Consider the following 13,912-nt stretch of genomic DNA (forward strand, 5'->3'; position numbering starts at 1 on the left):
TTTGAACTGCAAAAGTTACTGACAAAGTCCCTGTCAAAGTCTGACAAAAGGCCCTTTCACACAGTGATACCGGTAAATATCCGGAAAATTTACGGAACGACTTTACCGGTATATTCAAAAAAGCGCTGTTCACACAGGCGAGGACGTTACGGAATTTTTCCGGAAAAGAGCATTCACACATCCATTCCAAAATACCGGTAAATTCTGACATCATTCACCACAAATGAGCTTTAAACGGCTGCGCTTGTATTTGTAAACATTTGACTAAATTACAAACTCTGTGGATGATCAATATTGTAAACAACTTTCGCAGGATCACTTTCGCATGTCGAGATGTTCATAATATGTGCGTGTGCAGGCGCTCACAGGCTGTTTCATGGGCACACGCAAAGCTTGAAGGTAAACAAACAACGGCTTATCATAAGCATCTCATCGATGATCATTTACACAGTTGGCATTAAGAAGAACATATAAACGTGATTTGACTAACTTCTAGCAGCTAAATGTGTCTGGGAAAATATTCAAAGGCTTTTATTCTCATAAACCGCGCGGACGTAAATGCGTCTGACTGTTCTGATTGGCTAAAGCAGACGTCTTACGTCAGCACGTTCTAGACGTGCACACGCTTATTCCGGAAATCTTCCTTCTGCGTTCACACAGCGCAGCATTCCGGCAAATTGCCGGTAATGTTACAACTTCTCTTTCCGGAAAATAGCCAGAACGAATTTACCGGTATTTTCAAAAAGGACCTGTTCACACATACAACCTTTCCGGAAAATTGCCGGTAATTTTCCGGAAAGGTCTGTATGTGTGAAAGGGGCTAAAGTCCCATAGTCTCTGCTGCTCCTTCAATAGCAAACAACGTAAATCCCTTGTTGCAGAGTAGGTTATTGTATCAATCATCAGAAAAATGACAGGAACAAACGCAGGACTAGGCTGGCTATATTGTGGTATTGTTGTGAAAATGAACTTCAGCCCTTTATTCCCCTCAGCCGAATCTCCATCTGTCAGTGATCTTCATCTTCATGTCATGATCAGTCTCGTGATCCGCTAATGTGTGAAGGGAAATCACGTTCACAATTTACCGGAACTGGAACTACATATGTGATCAAACAAAAGATCTGAACCCAACTCGATTCATTTATTCAACGCTGAGTCAACTATTTTGTTAAAGAATCAATAGTTTTAAACACAGCACACTTTCAGATTTAAACCTCAGCTGGATGTTTTTATTCACTTAGAGCTGTGTTACACACTGCATAGGTAATTTTCAAAAACCCATAATAGTGGCACAATGCACAATAATTCATTTACTATTTCAAAGGTATTGTTTTAATTTTAGGGCAACAGGTTAACTCACTTTTTTTAAGGAAAGTCAACTTATCACTTAAAAAGAAACATATTTACCCAGTTTTTAAAGAAAAGTCAAAATTGAAAAAAAATGCATTAACATAAAATATTTAGTTTAACTTAAAATTATTATTTATTATTTAATTTAAATTTTTTTATTTTATTTACTTTAATTTAGTGTTATTTAATTTTATTGTATTTAATTGAATTAAATTGTTTTTATTTAATTTTCTATTTGTATTTAATTGTATTTAATTTAATTAATGTATTTTATTATATTATCTTATTTTATTCAGTAAAAAATTCATTCTGCGATGGTTCATAAAGCATATGCATGAAATTTTAGTAAATTATTAATAACATTCTTAATAATTATTAATAACATTTACTTGCTTTATTTTAACATCTTTGAATCAGATTTGAACTATTCTGCTTCATATTCCTTGCTAGTAGTATTAGTATGATTTTCTGTACTCTGAAATATGATCAGTTTTCCAGCCTCTCAGAAACTTAGAGGACTCCTAAATGAATAAATGTAAAGTCTCAGTTCTAACAGGTTGCTGACTGAAGCTGAGGCAGATTGCAGGCATCTGGCATGCCAATGTCATATGGTTTCCCCCATAGTGTGTGAACCTGTTGTAGAAATCCTTCAGTTCAGGACAAAAGCACTTAATTATGCTGTAGTGTTTTGCTGGGGTCGCGCTTTTGTCCCCTGACCTCCACTTCACTCCAGCAAAATATAAACTTAGAGAGTGCTGGCAGCATAAGTTTATTACAATCCTTAAATCAAGCTACAATGTTGCATGTAGAGAGAGCTTTGATTTTTATGGTTTTGAAAAGGAGCAGCTGTTAGAAGTGACATTCATTTGGCCAAGTTCACCAAAAGTTTACCCTAATTTATAGATCTTCATCTAAATATATATTGATTTTTGTATATATTTTATTTTGGGCTTAGAAAGGGTTATTTTAGTTAGCTAAAAGTGAAAATTAATACTAAATGTTTTTTTTTTTATTGTTTTGTATTTTGGATCAAATAAAATAAAAATTAACCAAGAACATCTATTACAAACATATTTTATTAGGTTATTAGCATTGTTAGCATTATTAGCAATCTTATTTTCCTCCTAAATTTAAATTCTTGTTCAAATTATGCTAAACAAAGCAAGAACATTTTCATAGTATTTTCGATTATATTTTTTCTTCTGGTTTCTGGAGAAAGTCTGTTTTTTTTTTTTTAGTTTGGCTGCAATAAAACAGTTTTTAATTAAACGCTCAATATTATAAACCTCTTTAGCTACAGAACAAACAACTGTTGTACAATGACTGTCTAATTAAGCAGTTAAGTCTTTAAACTGCTCTTTAAGCTGAATACTAGTATCTTGCAAAATAACTACTAAAACATTATGTACTACGACAATGTACTACACTATGGCATAGACAAAAGAAAACATTCATTATAAATCAGTTATTAAAACTAAAATTGTATTAAAATTGTGTTGAAAATCTTTTCTCCATTTAACAGCACATGGGAAATAATTGAAGAATAATATAAATTCCACTGAAAATAAAACAAATTTTGCTTTCAACTGTATTACTTTTTTTTTTTTTTTTATTAGAAAATGCAAAAATCATCCAAATACAAGAAAACATCAACAAATAACAAATACAAAGCAACGAAACAAAAACAAAACAAAAACAACAACAATATAGTCAGGTACTGGTATGTGCGTGAGTGTGTGCTTGTGAGTGTGTGTATGCATGTAAAGGTAACTTGGTGGACAGGTCAGAGTACATACATTAGGAACAATAACAGTCAATAAAAGAAGCAAGTGTCACAGATATAGATAAAACATATAGAAAGAAACCAGTCAGAGGTAGGGAGTAACAACAATGCTTATTAATGTATGATAGTAAATATGAGAGTAAAAAGAGAGAAAGGACAACAGTAATAACTGACAACAATAATAATAAATCACAAGTGCTACACCAACTACTACTACAGAAAGTTACTTATATTACAACTACTACTGCTTCTACTACAGCCACAACCATGACTACTACTACTAAAGTGTCTACTAATACTGATACTACTACAACGACTACCACTACTGATACTACTATAGCGTTTGCTACAACTAATACAACAACGTCTACTGCGACTACTACTACTACTACTACAATCACTTCTACTACATCTACATCAACAACATCTACTGTACTACTGATATTACTACACCTGTATTACTTGCTGCTAAAGAAATACTGATTTATTTACTTAAACATTTTAACAACAACAATAATAAAAAAAATAAGTAAGCAAGTAAATATAAATGACAAAAACTTTTAAATGAATATGAAAACAAACAAAAATAATTATTTAAAAAAATAACTCTGGTTTTTCTAGTTGATATTAAGCAGTTGTGAATTAGCTTTAGCTTCTTATTCATTTGTCCAATATTTCTTTAACATTATTTGTATACTATTACAGTATTTGTTCATGTTTTGAATTAGCTTTTTATTTAAAAATGTTCTCACTAAACATCTCTTTATATTTATTTTGCTGCTATTCTATATTTAGAGACATCATTATTGTATGAGTAAAGAATAACAGATAAAAATACCCCCCCCCCCCCTAATAAAACATGAAATTTACATAATTCAGAGCATGTTAAATGCTGGTGATTATATGCCAGTGAACCACATCTGCATCAAAATCATACTGGGTTGCATGTGATTGACAGACCAATCTACTACAAATGAATCCCAGCTTCTGCTTTGTAAATAGAAAATATTTATGCACAACCTCAAAAATGATAACCAGCCTGTTCATTTAACCAAAAATGCAGCCGGAACTGAAACGGCTGTTCTATAATAACATGTTTGTTGTAGGACTGCTTTAATGTCTAAATTATTCATCCTATATATTTAAATATATATTGTAATCATATTATAACATTTGTTAATATTTAAAATGCACTAAATAATGCAGGCTTATTTTAAACAAACTTTGAGTTGGTCCATATTTTCCTGAATTTGCTGTTAATTACTGTAAGTATATTTCAGTGGTTAATTTTGTGCATATTTTACCCCAAAATAGGTTAGAATAGAATAACCCAGAGAGTGAGCTTTTTTTAAATAAAAATTTTATTTACAGTAATTTTGTCACAATTTCAGTGTTGAAACATTTCAGGTTTTCAACATGAATCACTTCATGAAACGTTTTATGTATATAGCTTATATCATGTTAAATTCTTGTAATTATATGTCAGTGTGTGCACTGCCTCTGGATTGTATATGAAATCACACTGTGTTGTGCTTGATTGACAAGTGAATTAAGTACAAACTAAGCCCAGCTTCTGCTTTGTGAATGGAGAATAATTACGCACAAGCTTAGAAAATATAATTACAGTCTGTTAATTTAACCAGAATGCACCATGAACAGAACCAAGAGCTGTGTCCAAAATCACTCACTAGTTCACTTCTTCACCATAGTGTATTGCAATTGAGTAGACTAAATCAGAGAAAGAGAGAAGGAAAATAAGTGAACAAATTCGGACATTACACCTACAATTCTGTAATATATGATTTTGGCTTCATGAATGGATTGTGACTGCTCAATTTGTCACATTTATTGTAATGTTAGATAATAAGAAATCAAAAATGCATGTTTGTCATGCTTATCTACTTTTTAATCATGTTAAAATAAAGCACTACTTTCACATTTATTTCTTAGTAAACAAACTACATAAATATAAAATGTAGATTTTCATTGGTTTGAACATAGAGTTCAGACAAAATTATTAGCTCTTGAAATTTTAATTCAACAATTTTTAAAACAGTAGTTTTATTTACTAATCTTTAATAACTATTTTCTTTTGTTTTGCCATGATGACAATAATATTTTACTCGTTATTTTGCAAGATACTAGTATTCCGTTTAAAATAAAATTTAAAGGCTTAAGTTAGTTAGGCTAATAAGGTAAGTTAGGATAATTAGGCAAATCAATTGGAAAATAATCTTAAAATGGTTAATATACTGTATTGTTGTTCCTATCACTTCATCATTTGCTAATTATTGTCTACTACAGCCAAACAATAAAAGAAATGATACATTTTCCAAAAGAAAAATATAATAGGAAATGTTGTATTTATAGGAAAAATTCCATGTTTTGTTTAACATCACTTGGGAAATATTAAAAAAATACAAAAGATTTCACAGGAGGGCTAATAACTTAGCCTTCAACAGTTCAATAGTATTTGTTGTTTTCAGTCTCTCCTGCGGTAATCCTGACTTAAATTAAGATTAAATTGTCCATCTCTGGTGTTATAGCAGACACATTTCTTTTTCTGCTCTTTGGCTAGATTGGATTTTGGGAAGTGGTGTTTCACTGACTGTATGTTTGATGTACATTTGAAATCAGACTGGATTACATCAACACAAAATGTTGCATAAAGAAAGAGAGAGAGAGAGAGCTTTGATTTGAATGTTTTTTACAAGGAGCAAATGTTTACCTTATTTTCGTCTAAATATATCTTATTGTGGGCTGGAACCGGAAAAGTGGCAATGTTGAAATCAGAAAATTCTAGATTTTTTTTTGTAATTTTTGTTAAAACAAAATCTTAACTGGAAAAATAGCTTATGTCGATAACTTATGTTAATAACTGCTGTCATGGCAAAATGCTTTCAGTATTCAAAAAAGAGAGTTTCTGGCTATGCCACAAACTTATTACTGGAGCAATAAAGGACACATTATCTGGATTCTTCTCGAGTCTGCCAAATCTCTCAAAACCACAACTTTTTTTATTGTGTGTGTGTGGAAAATCCCTCTTTCTAGTGGATATTTAACAATCAGATGCATTCAGTATGTACTGTACATCATGTAAGAATACTTACAGTTCTTGTGTCATATGATGTTTTTCTTGGCACTTAACAGTTTTGTCATTGTTCTCTTTTTTACTTTCTTAAAAACCAAAATACCATCACATGATTCAGTACGCATATGACCAACTACATATGACTGACCAAGAGTGTAAGACAGAAGGCACATTTAATACGTGGGTCAAAGGTTAGCTATGGAAAAACACACATCCATATGTTCTATCATAATAGGAATCATTTAGTAATATTAAAATTGTAAAAATAACAAATCACAGTAAAGCAAAAATGCGTATAATATATACAGTTAAAGTCAGAATTATTAGCCACCCTTCGAATTTTCTTTTCTTTTTTAAATATTTCCCAAATGATGTTTAACAGAGCAAGGAAATTTTTACAGATTTTTTACATTTTTACATTTTTCTGATAATATTTTCTTCTGAAGAAGAAAGTCTTATTTGTTTTATTTCGGTTAGAATAAAAGCAGTTTTTAATTTTTTAACCACCATTTTAAGAACAAAGTTATTAGCCCCTTTGAGAATTTTTTTTCTCGATATTCTACAGAACAAACCATCATTATACAATAACGTACCTAATTACCCTAACCTGCTTAGTTAACCTAATTAACCTAGTTAAGCCTTTAAATGTCACTAAGCTGTATATAAGTGTCTTGAAAAATATCTAATCAAATATTATTTACTGTCATCATGGCAAAGATAAAATAAATCAGTTATTAGAGATGAGTTATTAAAACTATTATGTTTAGAAATGTGTTGAAAAAATCTCTCCATCAAACAAGAATGTGAATAAACAGGGTGGGGGCTAATAATTCTTCAACTGTATATATATTTTCTTGTTTCATTGAACTTTCTGCCTTTTATTTCAGGACCCGAGTTTTGCAGCGTTTCTCCTCGACGAGCTCCAGTCTCAGGAATGGCCTCGGCGGGTCTGCAGTGCCCAGAGCAGCTGTGAAGTGTGTGGGACGTCGCTTTACCACCTGAGGTGCCTGGCACTGCACTCGGCCCTCGGGCTGCCATTCGACAACATGCCTGACCTGCAGCCTGGACCCCTCACTGGCCTTCTGCCTCCACGCGTGGCCTCTCACAGCTCCATATCACCCTATCCATCCTGGGACTGGCCCACGCTATGTCCTCCAGCCGTTGGCAGTCAAAGCCTCAGCAGGCGACCATGTGGCCCGGAGAATCAAGATGGAGCGGTCAAAGTAGGTGGCAAACGCTCCTGTCTGGCCACTGTCACACCTCTACCTCTACACGCACAGCATTATTTGGAGGGAGTGTGGCGTGTCACAACCGTCCCAGAACACTCAGTGGTAAGAATGAATTTTATATTTATTCATTCATTTTTTTTTTGTTCTGTTGTGTAAATAAGTGTTCAGCTGGGTGTAAATGTTATTGGTATTTATTTTTTTATTTTGATTGCTTCTGCCTTGACCGCTGTTGACTGAGTCTTAAATTTAATCTTTTTCAAAATTAGTCTATAAACCTTTATTTTTTTATTTTATCCGGTTACTAAAATGCTCTATTCTATATTCCCGTCCATCCATTTCACATGCCAATTCATTTATCCATCCATCCATCCATCCTTCACCCTATCCATCCACCCCAATCCAATCCATCCATCCGTACCAATCCATCAATCCATCCATCCATCCATCCATCTATCCATCCATCCATCCATCCATCCATCCATCCATCCATCCATCCATCCATCCATTCATCCATCCATCATCCCAATCCATCCATCTGTCCCAATCCAACCCGATTCTTTCATCCATCCCAGTCCAATCCATCCTTCCATCTTAATCCATCCATTCAATCCCATTGGTCGATCGATCCATCCATCCATACAACATCCCAATCTATGTATCCATCCCAATCCTATCCATCCATCCATCCCAATCCATCCATCCAACCCAATCCGTCCATCTATTTGTCCCCATCCATCCATCCATCCATCCATCCATCCATCCTTTCCTCCATTCAACCCCATTCATTCATCCATCCCAATTCAATCCATCCATCTGTCCCAGTCCATTCATCCATCCATCCATCCGTCCAACCGTCCGTCCTAAACTAATCTCTAAACCTGGTAACACTTTTCAACACTAACAAGTTAATGTTAGTTAATGCATTAGTTAATGCATAGAGATAAATAATGCAAAAGGATTATTAACATCTGCTAAGCACTACATTATCTTGGTTAATCTCAACTTGCTCTGTAAGCACTACATTATCTTGGTTAATCTCAACTTGCTCTGTAAGCACTACATTATCTTGGTTAATCTCAACTTGCTCATGTTCAAATGCAGGGTTTTTATCAATCACGTTCCTGGAGGATCACCAACTCTGCATGTCTCCTATGTCTCCTTTACCAAACACACCTGATTCAGATCATCAGCTCATTAGCACAGATTGAAAGATCTGTAATGGGTGTGACAGACAAGGGAGACATCCAAAACATGTGTTGGTGGTCCTCCATGAACATAGTTGAGAAACACTGTTCTAATGCACCTCTTTACTTTAACAGCCTCATTAGTTAATGGATACACATACATTAATGTATTTGTTCATTGATTAGATAACATTGTTTCAATGAACAACACATTTATTCAGCAGTACTAAATCTGATGTAAATAAAACATATGAATGTGTTAATTAATAGATAAATTGACACATTACCCTATATCTAAAACATATCTAAACTTTTTTTTTGTATTCTGCCCTTATTCATTTTCCCCCATATCTTTTAACATTTTTGTGATCAGGAGGGTAAGCACAATTTGAAAACACTATTTTAAAATAAATGACCTCTGGATTCTGAATATTAACAGTGTGGCTTCATGAATATTAATTATGCTGAATAATAATTTAATATTAATATTCAGTAGACTCACTAGTCCTGCTTTATTTGCTGAATTGCACTATTGCATTAGACTACTACTTAAAATTGTTTGTTGCTTTTTTCTTGCTTATCATACTGCTTCTAAATAAATAAATGAATGAATAAATACATAACATTTACATGCTTTCTGTTTTCAAATATTATTTATGTGATCTATTGAAATGTATTTTTAAAATGGTAAAGCTGAATTTTCCAGGCTTTGACATGATCTTTCAGAAATCCTACTGATCCAATGATTTAATGCTTATTATTATTATTATTATTATTATTATTATTAGCTGGGATTCTAATTCAGCTGTTCATGTTGTTTAAAGGGTAGGCTATGATAATACATATTGATGTGGATGGTTATTAAGATCCCCATTATTCACACTCTAATAGCATGTAGATATTCTGCCAGTTATCACTCATACAATTGTCAGCATCTGCTTTTCCACAACAGACTGAATCAGACTCTGCACTTCATTGCTCCTCAGATTGATTTTAATATATGCAGAAAATAGATGAACAACATTTTGACTTAAAATCTGCTCAGATAGTATATACATTAGAAAGTGCTAGTGTTAGAAGTTCAGGTCAATGTCTGAATGAGACCAATAGACCAATAATATAGTAATTTCAATTTCAAGTCGCAGTTGGTGCAATGCATTACACAGAGCAGATATTATGTGCCTATTGTACCAAACCATTAACACTATATTAGCTCACAAATGGAACCAAATTAATGGTAACATTTATACAAACTCTCTGGACATTGCAGATGCATCCTAAATGGGATATCCACCAAAACTAATAATAATGCCAATAAATATAAATAATAAAAAATAATAGAATGCAGTAATAAAATACGAAAATTTCTAATACACAAATCCTTATTAGGAAACAAATTCATGCATATTGCAGATAATAAAAAAATATTCTAAATAATAACATTTTTTGCATTGGTGGGTGATTTTTGAAACATTTTTTATTTGGAACTGAAATTTTAAATGAAAATTCAGTTTAATATTTTTTGTAAAGATAAATTAAATACGTTTGTGGTAAACATATTAACTAGGTCATAGTCAGATATCTTCAAAATAAACAAGATCTAACAAGTCAATAAATATAGCAGACATTTTCTGTTACTTTAGACCCACTCCTGTGTCTCATTTCAAAAGTAACAATATGCAGTCTATGTTTACAGTGAAATCATTCTGAAGTTGTTCAACATTTGTACAAAATACCACCTGATATTGATAGCCAAAATAAATTTAGTCTAAAACATTATCTTTTGAAAATAGATTTTTTTTAATGAAAAATTATTCTACTTAAGTCCCCATTCTCCCATACCTCAGTCATTTCCATGATCTTCTGTGACTGCTGGGAGTTGACTAAGATCATCTTTTTGCTGCTTACATCTATTTTTACACCAAGGCCGCGATGAAGGCTGTTTCCTCAGAGGTCCTTTTGGGCCGCATAGTTTGTGCATTGCATATGTACAACTCTATGTGATTATGACCTAGTGATTTGGTTTATGGGTTTACCTTGAGCAGACTTATTTATGAGCTTTCATAAGTCCCTCATCACCGGGTTTATTCGACTATATTAATGCCATTATGGAGCTCATGTCCAGTTCAGGGCCGAAGATCAGACTAAAGATGGGGACTCCAGAGACAGTAAGATGCCATCTTTTTGATAACATCTGTTTCAATCTGATGATGGCTTAAGGTGACTTAATCAAATATAATGGAAAACATGAAGGTGTTTTTCAACATGAGACGGCTGTGAGTTGGTTCAAGGTTATCGTTGACATCTTAATTGATTTTTGCATGCTAGAAGAGGAAAAATGACAAAATGTCATCCATAAACAGAAAAAAAATAAAAATATTATTAAATCCTTATGAAAGTGCAACTTGATATTTTAATATGAAATGTCACTTTTTAATGTAAGAGGAAATGCTTTGTGACTTTATTCAGGCATTATTATCAGGCAGATTAGCTGCTGCTTGTCTCGTATTGGCCTTCTCAGTTCTACTTGACCTTCCCGTCAGGAGATTGAGCATTAAGTCATCTTGATATGGAAAACTATTTGATGGGCATTTGGAGGGCTCGCTGTGACCCCATTGTTACAGATGAGCCATTTATCATGACCGGTGCTTATAGAGATATGAATAAGATATTTATATATATATATTAAAAAAAAAACTAAGCTTTGAGAATGTGAGTTAGCCCTAGTTTTATGCACTTTAGAACAGATGGAGACTAACAGATATGTTTAAGGGATGCAGAAGTGCTTTCTATTTGTCACTGTTAAGAATGTCAGGGTTTCCTTGGAAATGTGCCTTTTAAGTCATCAAGTATTGATTGGAGGGAGTGACTTTGTCAGCATGGCATGTATAGAATGTGTTCATTCGTTTTATCAATAGATAGCCTACTTTTTTCTGAATGTTATTTCTTGGAATTTGTTTGACACCTGTGCTCATATGTACTGTAAGCCCACAAGGAATCTGCGCACACAGAAATCTACAGATTTCCGCAGATTTTTAGCCCATCATTGAGTCTATGTATTTACTTGTGGTTGGTGTGTAAATTTATATTTATTCTATTTTCAAATGAATTTCATATTATTGTGATATAATAGTAGTAATATTAAAAAGTTCATATGATGGATTTACCATACAGTTTGTAAAGTCTTTTAGTTGATATATTATATGAAAGACTCTGTTTGTTTACTAAACAATACCAAATCATTCCGCAAAGATCCACAGATTTTACAAAATTCTCCGCAGAAATAACAAAAAATGTCCGCCAACAGAGAAAAGATTTTTTCACCACATCTAACAACTGATTTCTGTTATCTTTGCAATGACAGTAAATAATATTTTACTAGATATACTAGATACAAGACACTTCTATAAAGTGACTTAAAGTGACACTTAACTTAGCTAGGTTAATTAGGTTAACTAGGCAGTTTAGGATAATTAGGCAAGTTATAGTATTACGATGGTTTGTTCTGTTGACTTTTGGGGGGAAAAATTAACTTTAAAGGGGCTAATCATTTTGACATTAAAATGATTTTAAAAAATTTAAAAACTGCTCTTATTCTAGCTGAAATAAAACAAGACTTTCTCCAGAAGAAAAAAATATTATCAGACATACTGTGAAATTTCCTTGCTGTGTTAAACACCATTTTGGGAAATATTAGTAAAAAATAATAATAAAAAATATGTATTATTAATAATAAATAAATAAATAAAAGAGGGGGGGGGGGTAACAATATTGACTTCAACTGTATAAGAGTTAAATGGGTACATTATAATGTAACAAATTATACTGAATTGTAAAAAGCTATTTTACTTTAATTTAAAATTTTACATTTTATTTTCATTTGATTTATTTTTAAGAATATATTTTATTTTTTAGTGTACTATTATAATTATATTTTATTTATTATAAACATGATGTCTTATTTTATATTTTATATTGTGTTTTAATAGTTTTTTAAGCTGATTATTTTAAATTTTTTCTTTTTTATTTCTTTTCAAAATACTATTTTTATTTTTGTCTGATTTTGTTATAAGATTTGTTTTATTTCATTGTATATAATCATTGCTATTATTTCATAATTTTCACATTTTAAGTTGTGTTAAGTGTGTTGTCTGTTGTAGTGTTGTGTAGCATACAGTTCTATAGTAGCTAGTGAGCATACAGTACATCTTTACATGCAAGTTATGGTTACATGCAAAGTTGAACAACTCTCAAACTCTCTGAAGCCTTTCACATTTAATATCCAGACCCTTTTTAATATAGACCCTCAAGCCAAAAGTCCTTTATATAAAAGGTTGCTTAAACTGTTTATATAATATTTTAGTGCATTATGAGTGTAACACACAGTTTTTACCATCCAGATAGACTTTGTGCCATCATGTTTGCTAGAATGAGTCACTTCAGTGAAAACAAGTCTGTGTTTGCAAGTTCTCCTGTAACACCTCTGCATACCACAGAATATCATGGCAAAGAAAGGCCGACTGGCCCCGTGTCAAAAGAGCACAATGGATGCTGTCTTCCCCTCGTCTCGCAGGGTATGAAAAGCAATTAGACCTTGAAAGTCACAGCACATCCAAACCGCACAGAAACACAAGGCTGCTGCTCCCCAAGAGAACATTTCCAGCCTTCAAGACAAAGACATTGTGCCATGAATTTCAATAGAACCATCTCTGACTAAGTATTTTGTCCTTTTTTATTCACAAAGGTGCATGTTTAGTATTTTCAGTACACCTTCCGTAAAATAGCATAGCTGCGTCAGGAGGCAGAGATAGAAAGTCACGTCTTTCATCCATAGTGCATTAATATTAGCTCGGAGGCGGCTTCAGGCACTCATCCTGGGTGTTTGAATAGTGTAGGACGGGTCTCATCAGCTTGTCCTCAGGCCTAAGTGCCACCCGCAGCCCACTAATGGGCCTCCTCTGGCAGCCGGGCCCTTTTAAGGCCTTCAGGAGTCCAGCACAGGCTTCATTTCAATGTGTGCAGGGAGCCAAAAGTGCAAATTGTCAACAGATGGGACTGCAGTCTCACCTGGGGTGAAGAAATGGCACCTGACGTCCATCTGGGACGCTTGTCTGCTAGACTGCACATGCTGCCCGCTTCAGCCTGGCACTGCTTCATCCTGTGAAGGACGTTAAGGGCCTCCTCTGCGAAAAATGTACACCGGATTTAACAATTTCATTTGTTTTTCCTGCGCTATTTTGAAGTGAAGAGATGCTCATTGCTGCTTTTTTAAAAA

The 13,912-nt window shown here is 33.2% G+C and overlaps 1 protein-coding gene across 3 annotated transcripts in view; it reads left to right on the top strand.

The window, feature by feature from the left end:
* The window catches only part of kif26aa (kinesin family member 26Aa), a 125,821-nt gene that overhangs the window by 43,320 nt on the left and 68,589 nt on the right, over positions 1-13,912 (top strand). For all 3 annotated transcript variants that reach the window (XM_068215647.2, XM_009304053.5, XM_073933318.1), the window contains one exon: positions 7,112-7,555. In XM_068215647.2, the coding sequence (XP_068071748.1) occupies positions 7,112-7,555 (444 nt within the window). The remainder of the gene's footprint in view (positions 1-7,111; positions 7,556-13,912) is intronic.

Source organism: Danio rerio, chromosome 20 (genome assembly GCF_049306965.1).
Source record: "Danio rerio strain Tuebingen ecotype United States chromosome 20, GRCz12tu, whole genome shotgun sequence".
Lineage (NCBI taxonomy): Eukaryota > Metazoa > Chordata > Actinopteri > Cypriniformes > Danionidae > Danio > Danio rerio.